Source organism: Bombus pyrosoma, linkage group LG8 (assembly GCF_014825855.1).
Source record: "Bombus pyrosoma isolate SC7728 linkage group LG8, ASM1482585v1, whole genome shotgun sequence".
Classification (NCBI taxonomy): domain Eukaryota; kingdom Metazoa; phylum Arthropoda; class Insecta; order Hymenoptera; family Apidae; genus Bombus; species Bombus pyrosoma.
Window position 1 is genome coordinate 4034518 of NC_057777.1, and position 19030 is coordinate 4053547.

At 39.0% G+C, this 19030-nt stretch overlaps 1 protein-coding gene across 1 annotated transcript in view; it reads left to right on the forward strand.

The window, feature by feature from the left end:
- Positions 1-1035: 1035 nt before the first annotated feature.
- Positions 1036-19030, forward strand: part of LOC122570444 (Fanconi anemia group J protein homolog) — an 86032-nt gene continuing 68037 nt past the window's right edge. The window contains exons 1-3 of the mRNA XM_043732765.1: positions 1036-1370; positions 1635-2220; positions 2313-2424. Coding sequence (XP_043588700.1) covers positions 1279-1370; positions 1635-2220; positions 2313-2424 — 790 coding nt within the window. The 5' untranslated portion in view covers positions 1036-1278. The remainder of the gene's footprint in view (positions 1371-1634; positions 2221-2312; positions 2425-19030) is intronic.

The window sequence follows — 19030 nt, forward strand, 5'->3', positions numbered from 1 at the left end:
GAAAATAACCCTATGTTGCTATAAATGTTCAAATATTTCCGTGTGCCACTGTATATAAGTACACGTGAAAGCCGTGTATCCAGTCGCGCGTGGGAATTTCGGATAATTTGATAAGGATTCATGTCAGCTTGAGATGCTTCTCTTCTCATGGACAGAGTGAGATTCCTTATTCAAGTCGCACACGCGCCGGATGGCTTTTAAATTCCGTGGCCCCCTTTGATGGGGACCGCTTTCGAAACTGCGGGACACAACAGCCACGTAAATCAGAAGTTTGATCCGTTGGACCAGCCAGGAGGCATAAATCACACGCGGAAATTATATTCCTTTTACCTTTCTCTCCTTTTTGCCCGCGTCTTTCTGTCAGGAAGAGACGTATCTTGTTTATGAAGGTCACCGAACAACATCGGAATTAAGACTCCGAGGGGCTACGCGTTTCACCTGTCTAATCCTGTTCTCTTCAGAAATTATGTTTCCGCGGCGAGATTCGTGTGGAATAATGTCCCGTATATTTAGTCGACGCTGATGGCAGGATTCCTTTATATGTTATGAAAGCGAATTACCGCAAGACACACAACGTCTTCCTAGGTTAAATTTGGCTTTTTTGAAAAAATACTGCGCTTAATGTTTAAATGAGTCATACATTGGCCAAAGTAGTAGAGATTATCGAAATTTTGGTGCCGAAGCACTTGGTTCTTGGTTATCTTATATAATTTCGTCAATTTTCTCTATTTTTTGTTTTGTGAGAATATCGATTTGATAAATAAACGGCTCAAATAATATGAATTTGAAAAATGAAAATGAAAGAGAAAATATAATAATGAATATTTCTTCTATCGTGTCGCATATCTGTGAAATGATACGTAGCATAATATAATTATTTTCCGCTAATTTTTTCTATAAAGTATGTTCATAACGATGTGTAATTGTATTTTAAAAAATAAATTGTAAGGCTACCTTTTTCCACGAAAGACATTCAAAATTCAAATATCGTGCACGTGATACTCCAGTCACGTGACTGTTCAAAAACTTGACATCTATCAGTCTTGCAGAGTTTCTAACATTATATTTGTCACGTTTAATTTATACTTTCACAGTTCCATTCGTTGTAACACGCAACCGTATTTATGAATTACTTTGAAAATGTAATTTAAATATCGCGCGCAATGTGAATAATATAAACTGTCGCGTTTCGAAGGATAAATAAAGACGCGGGAAACACGTGTGGCGTGTGGTTCATAATCATCAGATGTTTCTCTTCGCTTTAATCAGTTTTAATCGATGCTTGTGATTTATGTGATTAGTGCAGTGATCGTATTCATCATCTACACGGGAGTCAAATTAAAACTAGAAGAGTGGTTTGAAGAAACAAAGTATGTAACCGTACACATGATAGTATATGATTTTTGAGGTTATATTAGCTTGTTGCTCTGTTTCCCCAGATTTTTGCATTCATTTTGTATGACATTTTATGAATATCATTAAAAATACTTCACAGTGATGCAGTAATTGTTAAAGCAATTCTTAAGTTGCAAGACATTTCTAAAATATCATATATTTTTTTATTTCAAGATACTTGTTTAAGTATCATTCGTTGTTTGATGATTCTAGCTTATTGTGCATATTTTTGTTCATAGAATGAGTAGATTACGTCTGAAAAGGGATAATGCGACGCACGAAAGATCCCAGGTTGGAAGTTTATGTCCAGAAAGCCCAAATAATGCCGAGATATCTTCTGATGAAAGTGATATCGTGCCAACTAATGAGATAATAGAAAGTGAAAAGGATTCTTCAGATCCATCGATAACAGATACAAGTTACGACGAGGAGACACTATCTAAATTTCAAAAATCTACAGATAGTATAAAATCAGATGAAGATATTAAAGAACCTACGTGCAACACAAGTTCAAAATCCAAGACTTCCATGTTTAACTGGAACCAACAAGGCCCAAGTCCAAAAAAAAGAAACATGCACGATCACAGTGATTCCAATTCTTCTGATGATTCCAACTTAAAACCAACATGGTTTAGAAAAAATCAGGAAAAAAAGAAACACAAAGGTAGTCACATTAAACAAACAAAAATTAAAATTGAATCAAACAATAAACAAAAAGAAGAAACTGTGGCTCAAGTGAGTATACAACATGAGCAAATGATATCTGGAATTAAAGTGAAGCTTCCTGTGAAGCCTTACTCGTGTCAGGTGGCTGTAATGAATCAGGTAAGAATTTTTGCAATTTAAATATCTAATTGAAGAGATGGAATATTGGTAAAATGATTTATCAATAGTAAATAATAATTGTACTTTTACAGCTCATACAAGGTTGTATAAAACAGGAAAATTGCCTTCTGGAGAGTCCAACAGGAAGTGGGAAAACTTTGGCTCTTCTTTGTGGTGTTCTGGCGTGGCATGATCATCATGTTGGTGAGTTTAATTAATTTTTTAATTAGTTATAAATTATATACACAATAGTGTTATATTATTACATAATTATATATATAATATAATGTAATATAATATAATATATATTGTATTATTACATTATTATATATAAATTATATACATCAACATATTACAAATTTTCAATGTCTTATCAGGCGATAGAAAAAATGAACTTACATGTATCGTCTACGGAACCTCTCTATTCACGGTCACGGTGTTGATAATGTTTGCAAACTCTCTCCCGCATGTCAAAGTCATCGAAACTGTTTTGTAAATTAAACCTGTCTTCTCGCGTCATGTCTTTGTTCTATTTTACCGATAACTCGTTGTATTTCGTATTTACTTTTCTCAATAACTTCCTGATAATCGGTTATTAGATCGAAATCGCGTTCGATCGAAAACGTTTCACCCCATTGCGTCAGATTTTCGAGTGTTGTACAAATTTCAAACTTGAACACTGCTGTCTACTTTACTTTATTAAAGTTTCCTCGAGTTTCGCTCGAAAGTTCAGAAAGTCTCGCAGACAATTTCTTAACGCGTCAGCACAACAAACGACGTGCACTGTCTCGCGAGAGATGCAAAATATTCCACGTCGCGCCATGTCTTCCTCGTTTAAATTGGCCGGCTCGTCGCTGCTCGAGTTCGCGAACTTTTCGGGAACTTGTTACTGTCGTGAACGGTCTCGAAATACGATTGGGAAATTAACCATCTATTTATAATAAACATGTAGTAGCTTTTACATGTCTGATGCAAGGACAACTTCCATGGAAAAACGTGGTGAGTAAATATTTGCGTTCCAAAATTCATTTACATATATGTATTTAATATTAAGATTCTATTTATGAATTAGAATGTAGAAAGTTCGAAATCTAGAGTTCGAGCTTTCTGATTACTGTACATACTTTCTTCCATACGAAATATAGTGATTGTAGACCATAATTTAAGTTTCTATCCTAGAAAACTATGTTTTGTTTAGAATTAAAGGTAAATGCAGTGAAATAATAGGAATCCAGATATTTTCTCATTCTAATACATACTAAATACTCGTAGGTGGAAAAAAAGAAAAATTCGAATTTTAGCAACCAAATGGGCAATAGATACAATCGATGTACCTTTGTATGAAAATTTACATATTTTAGTCGTTAATCTTTATAAATCTATATAATGTTCATTTGTATTATTATCTTTTTATTATCATTTTTCGTATCTCTCGTCGTTGTCTTTTACCTTAAACAAGTTTGATGTATCGAACAGACGAAAGAAAAATTTGTGCGTTGTCAGTTTCAATTTTCCTCCCCAATTCTCAATTTCCAATACGAGAAACAACAGAATCAATTTTCTCGTCCAATAAAACAAAGAATCGCCAACGTAGACTTAAAAATCAAACAAGACTTTTTATATTAAGAGGTTGAATTTCCAATACAGGAAATAAAAAAAGAAAGTATCAATTTTCTATAGCAGCCGTTATCTCCGATAAAATAAAGAGTTCGCCAAGATATAATTAAAACCTCACTCGAAATCGCTCGAAGCAGGAATTTATGTGGCGTGTGGAAAGTACGAAGCGTGTAATCAAGGACTTTAGCAGCACGAGAAGGAGAACGTTTAAGAAGTTCCGCGGTGGAAGTCGGGGTGAACCGGCTGTCAGCTTGTCCTCCGGCTGTCCTATTAATTTAAATTATTCGACCATTTCGGTTAGCCCTTACGTTAGCCGGATTCCGTGCTTGTTTTCACGGTGCATGCCGCTAATTGGTCGCGATTCGCGCAATTCCTAAACAATTAGAATCGAGATTGGATGTCGCAATCGCCTCGTCCTTACCGGTACCAGCTCGTGAAAGGACGACGACGCGTCCTTTCCGCGTAGTTTCGCGTCTGCGTTTTACCATTCGGTTATTATTTCACATTTGCATAATTGCCTGACTACTTTACTTTGTCGCGGTAGTTTTCTCCACTGTGGAAACTATCGTTAGTGGTTGATTTAGGGACATGGAATAGCAGCGTTGCTAAAATTAGGGGTATACCAAAGAACGAAAAATTACGAGCATTTGGAATTTCCAATGTTTCGTGTCATGTTACTTCGTGAAGCTAATTTTGGCTGTTCGATGTAATAAACGTAAAATTTGGCAATAGAGGAAAGTAATGATCCAACTTTCTTCTGTAATTCGTGGACTGAGGATGCTCGTGCGTGTGTAGGAAGTTTAGCTGTGCGAAAGTGTACAGAACAGATATACATTCTGTGTAAATTTAATTATTCGACTTTGCGTACTTCAAATTTATTGTGTATCTTACACATTATACTTTATGTTTATATCTCAATAATAGTATAATCATATTGTATAAGAATTATTATTAATATAGAACGAGTACTAACTCGTTATAATATTTAGAAGATAAAATAAATGTCAATATATCTATTCCATTTTCTTATTTGCATTTATTGGAATGTGAATTCGCATAAATATTCACAGTCTATTAAATCGTGACACGATGACTGGGAAACGTTTGTTTGCATTGAGATTCTTCAATATATTTGATATTTCGCAACAATGTGAATCGTAGAATTAATAGTGCATAATATGAAAATTATCTTTCATGTGTTTTTCCAAGGAATAAATATGACGCGAGAATTGTATCTAAAATTGATCGTCGAAGAGAACAATCTGAGATTCGTAAACGTTTTATCTGATGCTTCTTACGGTTCGAGGAGAGGAAAAATGAGCGTTCTCTATCGACAATCGCGTCATTTCTTATCTGGCAGGAGAGTCGCGACGCAGACGGGCCATTGTCTCTCTGAAAATTCCTTGGGGGTGGGGTTAGGTTCGAGAGTCGGGCTCGATGATTCACAAACTCTTCAGGGGGTTACGTATCATAGCTCGTGATCTTAATATTCGACCGGATACCGAATGGAGACTATAACGTCGCTTCTTCTTTCTTCTATTCGTGATATCTATCGCCGAATTGCGTAGGAGCTTCTGATAAGCTCTGAACGATTTATTTATTAGATATTAATTAGTGAAATACTAATCGTGAAATTGAGAATCTTAATACTGAAATACTAATGCAATTAAAGTGGCAAGTCTTTGATACTAGCGTCATCAGAGTGATCAAAGTGATGGTTTTGTAATTTTATAGATTCCTACCATTCTGTATTTTTGGAAACTTAAATGATTTTTTATAAAATATATAAATAATATCTTAGTTTATTTTTCTCGCATTCTCTTGCATTACACATCTTAATTGTCCGTAGTTTCAGTATCAAAAAAATGTTATTCGGGATTTGGTTGATTTTTTGGACAAAATTTAGACATACGAATGAAATTTTGTCCCGCTTCTTGCCTTATATATTTTGTCACATATTGTGCGCTTTAGTTTCTTTGATACAAATTTCGTATTTTAGTTGTCCGTAAAGTCGTCTTTCTCTGCCACTTTAATCGTCGATGACAAATGTCCGAATTTTCACGTGCTAACATTTTGTTCATCCACGATGAGAAACACAGTGCTCTGTGTATTTTCCCATTGAAAACGTCGAAGGAGCAATTGGAACAAGTCAGGAAGCGCGTCGTTCCGCTTCCGAAATCACGGATGGAACCTCCCCGGGTTTCCTCCTCCGCCTTCTCTTCCTTCTCTCGTGACAACGTTCTCGTGAATCTGGAATTATCGAGCACGTGAAACCCCTTTCCGCTTGGCGGATCGAATGTGTCCTAGCGTGGAGGAAGGAAATCCTGGGATTAATTGGTACCTTTCTGATGCTAGCGTATCATTGTTGCCAGCAGTTTCCCTCGCGTTTCCACGCTATGTCGCGTTGCTAGGGGAAAATCGTGCAAGGTGTTACGTACTCGTTTCAATCAGAAAATGACTGAATCTTTGATCTTTGAATTGGAAGATAATGGTAGTAACATAGGAAGATAATACAGATTAGATGTATTACATAATAGGACGATTTTATTCTCCAGCAATTTTTAAACCAAATAATTTCATTAATTTCCAAAAATTGTGAAAAATCTTTGACAAAATACGTTATACAGGGCGTCACGAAATATGCGGTAGATATTTATAGGATATATTGTAGATATTAAAACGACGAACAAAATTTGTATATAAAAACGTGCGGCGATTCGATAGGAATAAGGATGATCAAAATTATCATTGCTTAATATTAATCAGTGTAAAATCTGGCAGAATTTCTCCTCTTTTCCTACTATACTAATATAACAGATAATCGATTGTTTAATTATTTTTGTCATCTGCGTGAAATGTATAATTGATATTAAATACACCTTGTGTTTCTAATTCCTGTGTATGTATATTGCCAGATGTGTTTCACATTTTACCAACATAATCACGATAGTCGGGTCTCGTAACAGTGCCAGCGAAATTTCAAAATTGTGCAACCATAACACACTTAACGTACTCGTAAAAAAGATGTGGAACGAGCGTTCGAATATTTTCCTACTTCATATTGAGCAAAAATTGGCTGTTTGGTGCCCTCGAACGTGATCGAAAGAGGCGCGTGCGGATCCCCGGCGGCCTACTTTGATTTCAACACTCGTGTCGCGCGACACTCGATACGCTTTGTAGTACGCATTCGTAATTAGGCGAACGAAAGAGTGTACTGCGGTGCCTCGATTAGCGTTAGTCATGACAGCGTGTCCCTGCGACTCGGCCCGGGCACGACATGCTCCTTTTTCCAGTTATAATTCCCTTGCTCCTTTAAATCTGCCACTGTCACGCTCCAGCACGGAGGTCGAGTGGTACTGCTAGCCGCCGAAACGCCGTAGACTCGTGTGCCCTCAGAGAGCGGAAATAAATCATTAGCTCCTCCAACCACTGCTAGAAAACTCTCCCTATGACGTTGGTTTAATCGATACACACGATCCACGATGACCATCGAGGGTGCGCACAGTGCGCCATTTGAATGAGGATTCGGGACAAGGATGAAGAAATGCATATAACGTGCAGTTTCCCAGAAACATGAATGAAATTTTTTAGTATATTCCTACTTTCTGGCTCAGTTGAAATATTTTTAAATATTTATTTCCGTGTCTAATCACACACGCTGATGTTTAAGCATAAGTAACGTCGATGCTGGCAACTATCTCTCCACTTTCTCGTTAGCGTCAAGCAGGAATCATTCATTCTCTCTTTCGTTTCTTCGGTTATCGTGCTGACATTTAATAAAGAACAGAGATTCCGTAACTTTGAAAATTTTCTTGGGACAAGAGTGGTCAGAAATGTGTCAGAAATGTGGTCTTGAAGCAAGTCGCGATTACGAATGGATTTGACTAAAAAAATAAGGAACGTACAGAAGCTTGTAGGAGAACGAAATTCTGTAAGAATGTAATGCAACACCTTGTTGACATAGAATAATGAAAATTACAGGATGGTTTGAACCGTCCTATTTTTTCAAGTTGCTCCTTAAAACAAGAAAGAAATTTTTTAATTGGAAATTGAAGTTATACATATGTTTGCTCAAGTTTTGCATGTTTAGTGTGCAACAAAGACTAACTTGACTGTTTCTCAATACGATTTCTAAGTTAATCCTGCTATGTTCTTTTGATCATTATTTAACCAAACGTAATCTTTTTTCGCAACGGAAACATGGTCTGCCTGGTTGTCCGGTGAGATGTGGTTTCCATAAATTAGAAATTTCCGATAGTTTCACATTCGTATAGTCTTCTTAATAATTACTCCAGAATTTATGGAAGAATTTAGTTTAATACCACTTGCAAATTTAAATATTATTCAACGATGGCAAGCAACAAAACAGTTATCAAAATGGAGCACGTAGACGAATACCAAAAATCTAAATTCCGCATATGACAGTTGCTACGTTTCTCGATCTGAATATCAATCAGTGACGTCTAGAAGCTACCGAAAAATTTCGATGTCGACCACGTAGCATCGTCGTTCTTCTTCAACAACAAAAAAAAAGCAGTAATTCCATAAATGAGTCTATCTTCCCAAATTGTCAGAATCTCATATTACGATATAAAACAACGGACAGGAGAAAAATCGTTGATCTTAAAAACGTGAACGTAACGCGCAACAACTGGCTCTCCCAGTCCCTTGGCAACAAGATGACAGAAAGTTTAGAATGAACAATTACGCGATAAGGTGTGTCCTTTGGCTACGTTATAGGAAATACAAAATTGCATAAAAATTCGCAGTCTAATGATGACTACTTTCTCGATTAAATGACGAAGTTAACGAAGAATTAACAACCACCAGTCTCTCTCGACCTGATCTATTGAAGGGTTAAAAACCTCACGTCTACCAAACTGCAAAAGCACTCGACCAAACAACAAGTTCGCACAAGCGCATACAACAAGCGTAGTCCAGTCAAACCAAAGATTTATTATCTCGTGAATTCAGCTGGCATTAGTCAGCCATCGCTGAAACCCGGCGTTCCTCGCCATTATCGAAGAATCTGCAAAGTCGAAATTGTCTCTTACCGTATAAACAGCAAATAAACGATGTTTCTGCCTTCGAGGGGATAAAGGGGTGTATCGTGAGAAATCGTGGGGGGTATAAATTTCGAAAGTTTATCGCGGAATCGCATGCCGGCTAATGTCACTTTATTACGAGGCGCAGGTTCGTCTCGACTCTCCGTGTACGAGCTAGAGTTTCGGAATAGGCTGGCCCACGGAGAAGGGGCCATTGTATGAAAGTTGCCGAGTCGCAATAATTATCGGCGAACGGGGAATTATATATTGTGTCCCGGGCAATGTCGGCCCCGACGTCGTCGTGAATCGTCTTTGCGCCTCAGCATGCAACTCCACCGCGCAGAGTACGCTCTTCTGTGACGTTCTGACATTAATAACCCGCGGCCCGGGTCCTCCCGGGGCTTTTGTTGCGACGAAAGGTACCAACCGTGGTACCATCGTCGAGCATCGTTCCCAGAAACGAACATAATCGCTTCACCGCACTCAATCCGGCTCCTGCTGCACGAATCGTCTGTTTATACCGCTGTCTGAATTGATTTCCAAGCTTATTTGCATCTTTTGGCATGGGTTGCCAGTGGCTTCTTAAGGAATTTTAGAGATTTTGTTGAATTTTCGAAAGTTCACTGACGTTTTACAGCATTTTGTGAAAGTTTGACAAGTTTTAGGAAATTTTGTGAAAGACGAAGCTTGGCAGATATTCGACAAACTCGAGGAAATTTTGGAATTTTGCGTAACTTTGTACAATTTGTTGGAATTTTGCGAAATTTTATAGAATTGCTGCCAATGTTTCTAGAATCTCACGTAAATTCTGTTGAATTCTGTAGAATTTCGCGAATCATTGGGAAATTTTATGAAACTCCGTAGTACTTTATGACAGTTTGTAGAATTTTCATGTAAGTTTACAAACTCCTGTAGAATTTTGTGAACCTTCGAGAAATTTTGTAGAATTTCACTTGCACATTGTAAAATCCTAATCTTCTATCTTCCTCGATTACTACGTTACACATAGGAAATTTCAACAGTTGAATCGAACTGAAAGGATTCTATCGCGAGCTACGAAGTACCAGCAATCTGTTCGATCATACGTTAGGATCTCCTTATCTTAAATTCTAAACTATCTTTTTAAGCGATTTAGTAGAAGTTGGCAATTTTCCAACATCCAACGAAACTTTGTGCGATTTCATAATTTTACATGTTGGTTAATTATTATATTTAATTTGGAGGATCGTGGCAGAACATTTGAAGTTGGCCAAAAAAGGGAGAACAAGCGCCGACGGTCTGTTCTTGGCAAAGGAAAAGGGATTTGTTCCCTTGAGGTTTTATCTATTAAAATTTAGACATCTTGAACAAGAGTTGGTAATGGAAACGGGGCTAACAGAAACGTTGACGTTGAAACGTAGCTAAAACTAAAATCTGTTACCTTTGAAATGGAATATTTTACTGGCAGCGAAAATGTTTTTCTCCGGTTGGTTTTCAAGTTACATAACATTTTTCACGGGATCGCGTTTCTTGATGGAGTCGCGTTTCTGAGAGAATTTTTCTCAAAAAAAGTGGAGGGAGAAAATGGTTTAAAGGGCTGCGCGGAGGTAGAATTTTTGCAGGTTTCAACTGGTGGCTCGTGAAATTTTAATGGCTCACCGGTAGATGATACCCAATCTTAAAACGAATCCCACTTTATTCCTCCTTCAAAGCCAAATCGTCTCTAATTCGTATCGATTTTTTTCCTATTTGCGTATTTTCTCGTTTTCAGTGTTCTGTACGATCATTCTTTATAATACACCATACGAGGATATTTATTTTGAAATACGTCTGGATGATGCATTGTCCTTTCTATTAAATGCGAATTATCGAACTTTAATCTGAATTCTTCTAGTCTTTTTCGGTCTTCTTAAAACTCTGTCGCGGTACACATTGGCGTTGACACTCGTGTTGCTATCGAACACTCGTAACACTATCGCAAATTTTATTCGTGATTTTACTCGCCACTCGCGAGTATTCCTTCTAAAGCAGCTTGTAAAGACCGAATACTTCTCAAGTGCAAAATAACAAATGGTTACGTGTACATTACGATTAGTGTTCGAGCCCTGTGAAGAGAAGCTATGAGACAAAACCCAGGTTTATAAATACGTATCGACTCGAACCTCTACATCCTGACATGCAATTTTCCTGACGAGAGAAAGGAACAAAATAAAACGCCTCGCAAGTTTCTTTTAATTGTATCAATAACCAAGAGCCGTACCATCGCGCGAGTGCACTAAAACGAAGCACGCGGAGGATGGTTTTCGGAAGGCGCTGCGAAACAGCGAGAAGAAGAGACGGAATCGCGGAGGGAGGCGAAAGAGGGAGAGAATGTCGGCGAAAGCGAGCAAAGGAAGACACAAAAGCGTAGAGAAAATCGAAAGGGAGCGAAAGGAGGGCAACAAACGGAACAGAGATCGAGAGATAGAGTGACGAGAACAGTGGAGAACCCCGGAGGAGAGGAGGGAAGGGAAGGGAGATTCAGAGGGGGAGAAAGAGAGACAGATTCTCATTGTGAAGAAAGCTGTATGCGTACGTAGAAGACGTGAGATCCGTTGGACCCGCATGCGGACCTTATTGTGTCCCAAAAGAGCGTATACGGTAGGTACCTTAATGTCGGCATGGATGAAAGCGTGGGCCCTCCTTTGTCTTTCGTTCGTGAAGCTGCCACAGCAAGTAGCGTGCTCTGCGGGTAGCCCTGCACCATTCCTCAACTACCGTTCTTCCCTTTATTTCCCTCTCTTTTCAGCTTTCAGCCGGCGTACCGCTCTTTGTCTTGCTTTGGCATACGCGCAAGGTAGAGCTTGTTCCTCCTTTTTCGCGAATCGCCGAAACGTTAGAGCCGATTTTTCTCGTTGGGGGCTCGTGCGATCGCTACGCGATTATTCCTCATAGGGGGAAGTTAAATGTCTGTGAAGTTCGACAGAAAGAATCGAGAAGCACTACCATATGTGTACTGCATGAGCCGTTCGCAAAGTGGTTAGCTCCAGTTTTTGAGAGTTTCGATATTTTAGTGGCAACACGCTTGCTTCGTATTCCACGATTCTCTCAGTTTTCTCTGTTTTGGTTTCGATGCGATTTGGCAGATGAGCCGGTCGTAGGTAGCGAGGTAATCACCTAGGCTTCGACGTCTTGAAATTCGATCTGAAACTTGGCTACAGAATAATGAAAATCATTGCAAATAACGAGATATGATCGGTGAAGATGGAATAATAACGAAAGAAACGAGAGAACGAACGAGCAAAAACGTGGGTGATGAAAACAGCGATTTTAAACATATAATTGGTGGCGAAGATTGCCTCGCTCAAATAGGTCTCCGAGGTATATATCTGCGATAAATGCCTTGCAGCTTGCATATACATTTTTGTTTCGCTTCAAATTCGACCAATGTCAAATGGTAATTTCAAAACGTTTCGCATAACACAGGTAATTATATTCCTAAAAAATTTCTATGAGTGTTGAAGCACTTTCGCGAGCTACTGTAATTTAGAATAATATGCTGCATCGTGTTATATCACATCATTATGCCATTAACCAATCTGATTTGCAGCCGAGCAATTTGGATGTGATCTTATTATGATTCAATGACCACGACAGCTTACGTGGTAGTTTTCTCTTTTTTTCGTTCCCTTTTTTAATCTCGTTGACGTTATTTTGACGATCGATTTTTCGATTCGACGAGGATGATTGGTTCCTCGGGGGTAAGCAGGTACGTTCGAAATTATCAAGTTTGCAATAATAAACCGCGGCGTTCAGGGATTACGGGGCCGGGGAACGTAATTGATTGCGTGGCGGCGGTTAACGAGGCCAATTATTCACAGCCAGTCGATACGAAGCCCCGACTACGCTGAAAAAATAATACATCGGCTAATCGTTATTCTGTTTACCGATATCCACCGATACCCAGCCTCGTGGACGTGTCCCAAGGGAAGATTCGTGTCGCTCCCGGCTACCTCTTATTCCTCTTTATTATTTCTATCCTCGGCTATGCTGTGTTTATGCAAAGTAGTGTTGTTTCAGTACGTATCCCCATTAATTTTCAAACATCACGTGCCATGTGATGTTTGAGGTTCGTACGTAACTTTGATTCTTGTTTCTTCAGTTTTCTAGAAGCTTAACAGCCAGCCAACAATCATTGCGGTGTTGAGATTGAATTCTCGAATGATTCTCGAAAAGCATGATGTATAATTAGCTGTTAGTGCGAGGTCTCGAAATATCTCGGATATTAAAAATATTATATTAATTTAATGAACCATTAGTTAGCTCGAGTCTTGTAAATACATAATATAGCTTGAAAATACGATATAATTTCACAAATACGAATCACGAAAGTATTCGTACAGTTCTCTGCCAATTGCCAACGTGGAATGATTCGTATCTCCTATCGATACAGGTTTCAAAATTTTCAATAATCAGAATGCTGATTAATTAAGCTTAATTATCCCAAACATACATGTTCACTAGGCTGCCGCTTTTTATTTCATGGGAAACTTATAATTGCAAGAATGTACAGAATGCACGTAGCATGCGAAAATATCAAAAATATTCAATTTGAAGTAATTGTTATGACCTTGAATAGGCAAATAGATCTCCATAGTAGGATCCATTTCCTTAATTGTGTTAATAAAAATACAAACTCGTATTAGAATCCGCAGTCTTCTTCGTCGCCTACAATTCAACAGAAAAACCGCCAACCCCGTCAAAACGACGGATTTTAGGTTTTTCTTTCTTCAAAATTGCTATTAGCATACAGGTATTTTTGCCAAAATCGCTATCGATTTTTATTTAGTTTGAAGCATAATTATATAAATCTATTTACTTGAATTAATACCATTCAAATTATACTGATTCATATATACATACATGTTTAGTGTTAAAGTAAAAATTCTGACCCAAAAGATTCGTAAAGGTAAAAATAAAAGTACAGAAAAGCTCGTAAAGGAAGAATTACCTGTATCTGCGTAAAATACGATCTACTGGAATTTTCCCCCCAAAAAATAGTTCGTACGGTAACAGCGTGACGTTATGCAAGAGCATACGCGGCTATTGATCGATAATAGAATGCAGAATGCTCGCGGGAGCAAAAGGTTCGCGGACAGGTCTTGCCTGTCCCGGATGGTCCTGGTCAGACGCGGAAGATAAGGGACCCCCCAAAGGTATGGCGTGCGCCGCCGGTTCCCAACCAGTCCTGAACTTCTCTCTCGGGTGGTCCCCGACGTTCTCCGGACCCTTTCCCTTTATACGTTCCTTGTTCTTCACCCCTCTGTGCCTTTTCCGCGCTCTGTTCTTCGTCTTTGCTCCTCTTCGTCCTTCCACGATCATGATTCGTCCATTTTCATCGACCGTTTTCTAACTCTTTCCGGTTCGTGCCTGACTCCAGTAAGAGGTGGAGTCTCAGATTTTTTTCCTTGCGACGATGATGATTATTAGCGTGAATATATGTAAGTAGATATTCCGTAGGTGTCGGTTACGGGTTATAGTTAACACTTTATTATGGACGAAACGATTTCTTCGGGGATTGTATTTGTTGAATTAATCGAGATATCGGTTTGAGAATTCATCACAGTAATTTGGGATTTTTCTGGCTTGTGTAAAGTAGAGTTATTTTCGTAAAGTTGTTGTAATTATCAATCTAATATCGCTATGTTGCGCCGGTGAAACGAAGAATCTCATAATGGCAAAACTTTGCTGGAAATTCTGTCTTACGAAATTCTTTCGCCAGAAATTTCTATCGATATCTCTGTAGCATTAGTTTCGAATTGATAGCAAAGTTAACGAACGTGATTTCGTACACATAGGTACACGAGGAAAAATTCTGAATGTTTTCGAGAAAAAAGGGTCGTAAACCAAGAAATTGCCACTTCGTTTCGAACAAACGATCGTTTTTCGTGATATTTTTTCATGAACAAGAAAGGAATCATTAATCCATTTCTCACCAAAGAAATAACGATCGAAAGATCGCAACTTTGCTTCGGACATGAATATACATAGAAATAAAAAAGAGACCTGAAATTTTGCCAGAAAGGAGGAAAATCACAAGGGAAAGCGGTTTTAATCCCTAAAATTACGACTTTGTTTGAACGTTTGTTGATTCCTTGGAAACGCGTGCTAGCTGAAACAAAGGGTGCACGGTGTTGGAGGAAGAAACGAATTTCTGGAACGGCGGATTAAAAGAATCGGGGGTCTGCGGGAGAGATGCTAGTCAGAAGCAGGGGCCGGCTATCTGGAATCGTTAGCCCAGCCCTAGAACTCCTGGAACGGGCGATTCCAGGACGGCGGCCGATCTTCTCTCGTTGGGCGCGCGGAATTATGTAAGATCGCGGGTCGTCTGGAATCTGCAGGGGCGGCGCTTTTTGAATCGCGAATCCTTTCTCGGAAGTAGAGGGAGATCCTGGAGCCGTGGAGCCGCCAGCTTGGTCAAACCGAGCGTGCAATCGCTGTTGCTCGATCGAGTTCCTTACGCGACTCCACCTATGATACATCAAATACACCGTCGAAACCATAAAAACGAACGACTTTCGGATTGTCTATACTATTTTCTGATGGTTTATGTTTATACATATTTCAATATCTTTTCTCTTTTTACATTCTATCTTTGGTATCAATTATTACCAGACTATGGATTTTTATGAAAATCCATATTTTTGAGAATATAATTAAAAATGTAGAAGACGTGACGACGTATTATCGTGACGAACAAAATAGCTGATATATAAAATGGTAATGTATTCGAACATTTTTTCCAAAAAACACGCGTGATTTAAAGTTTGTGATCCAGATATGAAAGTTTCATTGAATGAAATACGAGATGCGCTAAAATGTTTAAGCTTCTCTAACTTTTCAAGAATAAAGAAAAAACATCTCTGGACCAATCAGTCTGCTACCTTTCACCATAGATTTCCACTTACGCCTCGACACTCGCAGGGCCATTATGAGCCTATCTCTCTCTTTCTGTCGACCGTGCTTCTCCTTAGCTCTGCTTAATTTCCATAAAACCAGCATCCATTGCCCTCGGGAACGCGATCGTGTTCCCGTTCGTAGTCCTTCCGGCTGGCGCTGCTCGAAGTTAATGAAAAATGACGCGTATAAACCGTCTGGAGATAAATTGACTGTTGGCCTTGAATGATCCGCGGCCCGGTGAATTGGCTCGTCCGACGAATTCGACCGCGCATTCCCTGATGTAATTCACGTGGAATCGATCCTCTCTGTATTCGTGTGTATCACACAGTCTGTGTGCGTTCGTGTACATTTGTGTGGAACGGGCCGACGTGCTGTGGCCATTTTTCGTTCGGCCGGAAATGTTTTGCAGGTAAATTGCGGGCGCCAGGCGCCCCAGCTCGGCCAATTCACGCCGATCCTCCGCGAGCAATTTTTCTCCCCCTCCTGAATCGCGTCGATTTCGCCTTCTCGCGTTCGTTCGTTCGTTCGTTTCGTTTCGTTTCGAATACCCGGCTCTTCCGTCACGATTAACGTCCTGGTGACGTGCTACCGTGCTATACGCATTGTACAAAAAAAAAAAAAAAAAAAAAAAAAAATAGGAAGACTAAAACAGGAGTCGGTGGTAGATACTTTTTTGGAGAACGAAGGGAAGTGGACACTTTGAGTTGCTCGAAATTGTCCACATGGTGTTGGCTTTCCTCGATCAATGTAGGATTTGTCTGTTTGTCTGTGTAACTCAGAATGAGTGATTCGAACAATGGAATTGAGAATGTTAGTGATGATTTAGATAGTGGAGAATTATTACTTGGAAATGCTAGGTAGAAATTTGGCGGCACGTGATTGGAATACGCGTGTGGAGCCTTTAATTTATTTCTAATGGATGATGTACGTCAAAATCTTATCGGTGATTTTCATAAATGACGTACCTCGAGATTGATTGACAGTCTACGAATACGGTTCTGTGATTTCCTTAGTGACAAATTGATAATCAAAAAGACCGTTTACTATCTTCTTATGATCCGAGTAGATACACAGTGGCGGATAAAAGAAAGTATAAGATATATTTAATAAAATCAATGAATAAATGTAACGATGTACGATACAGTACAATATTTGTATAGTTATGAAAGTTGCTAAACTTCACACACTGTATTAATTTTAAACTGTTTTCTATCCGTCATTCTATATCGCATGAAATCGAACTTGTATATTTAAAATCTTATCGATAGTACATTAAAATTACGTTCGCGATTCGTGCAGGTGGTTAACCGGCTCTCCTTGTCCAATTTTGTGATTCGACAAACTCAGTGTCCGGTGCCTACATTCGACGATCTCCTTCGATGAATTCATAACAATATATATTTACATAAATATCCACAGCCTACTTATAAATCTGTTAGACTTGCAAACGATAGGATTCACATAATATATATCAATTTGTAAAAGCTAATTGCCGAACCGTGTTAATAAATTCCAACCGATTAGCTCGAGGTCGGCGCCGCCTTGAAGATTACAGGGACCAATACCGGTAGCCAGTGGAATATCAGCATTTTCACGTGGCGAAAGTGCAAACATCGTTAAGATACTTTTTTCGAGCGCGGCGAAATTTACATATTCCTCGAGGGATCTCGAAAACTTGAGATGTCACGCGACGATTCGACGATGCGACTAAATATGAAAAATAAAAAAAAAAAAAGGCAAAGGCCGTAAACGATGGTGAGGAGCGAGGTTGACGTTCCTTTATTTCTACTAAAGCATCCAGTCATATCGGCTAATTAGATTTAATTGGTGTGCGCCAAAGATCGCAGTAATTCGGACTTTTTAATTCGGCATAATCCAGCAGTAAAACACATATATTCCCGAACGAATTGCGCGCCGTCTGAATTTCTAATGAGTCGTGCGCGAACGGAATTATTTTGCACGGCAACATTCAGCTACCAAAACGTCCAGTCTTCCCACGCTGGAACTTCGAGTTCCTTTTCAGCCTTCCAAGCTTAAAAAAGAAAAGGGAAAGAGAGAGAGGGAAAAAAGGAACAGGGGAAAAGATGGATCCGAAAGAGGAGCAAACGAAGGTAGATGAATGGTTATCGCGGAAAGATGATTGTTTATCTGTTTGCTTTTATTATCAAGTTGTAGCATCTTCGTGGGAGACTCAGTTGATCGAATAATTGTAGCGTTTTTATCGGTATATTGCAGCTTGTTCCGACGCTTTGCGAATATCCAAGTTTGCTTCTTCAGGCCAGATTTCAAAGTAATTTTCACGTTCAATGTGTCATCTAACCATCGTCCAAGTTCGATATCTAACGTTTGATTTCACGTTTTAGTATTTTATATTGTATAAATTAATTACGGATTTTTGCGAATTCGCGAGGAATTTCAAGGCGAAAAAATACATAAAATGCACGGAATATGCAAAAATATCCAAACACAGGGCTATAAGAACTGTTTTATATTTAAATTACGTTCAGGCAATGTCGAGGGACTATCGAAATAGTTCGAATAATTTCGAGTAGTGACGTATACGTGTTTTAAATCTAATCAAAGACTATTTCAAACTTGTATTGAATCTTAGAAATACGACATGTAGCATCGAAAATTCTGTCCTCTACACGTATCTTAGAAATCCAGGCCAAGCGACTGTTACGTGTATCGATGAAACTACTCAGCACGTTGGCCTTGACAACGCATTTCAAAATCACTACAATTCATAATATTCTACGTAATCGTGCATCGATATTCCTTCGAAAAAAAAAAAAGAAACAAAAGTAGATGTGAAAATGGAGCGAACGAAGGCACAAAAGTGGTTATCGAGATTGTTTATCTCGTTCGTTTTTATTTCGTAGCTTCGGAATCCTCATCGAACGGAAGCTCGGAACGTGGAAACTCAGTTTGTCGAATTACAGGATCGTACAGAGAACCGTCTAAATAAATAAATTTTTGATAGGCGGCGCGACGCGTCCGATCGAGCAGCGTCGATCAATCGGCTTTTTAATCGTCACTGTAACGCTTCAATTCCGCGGGAATTTCGCGTGTTCCAGGAACCGAAGGGTTTTCCGACCGCAGACAGTGGAATCTCTCGGAATTAACGGCATCGAAATTTCGATTGTTTTCCCCACCGTTGTTCGAAGGCTGGACCTTCGACCTCTTGATCCTCGCGATCGGCGCGTCCCATCTCGCGCTTTTTCCACCTC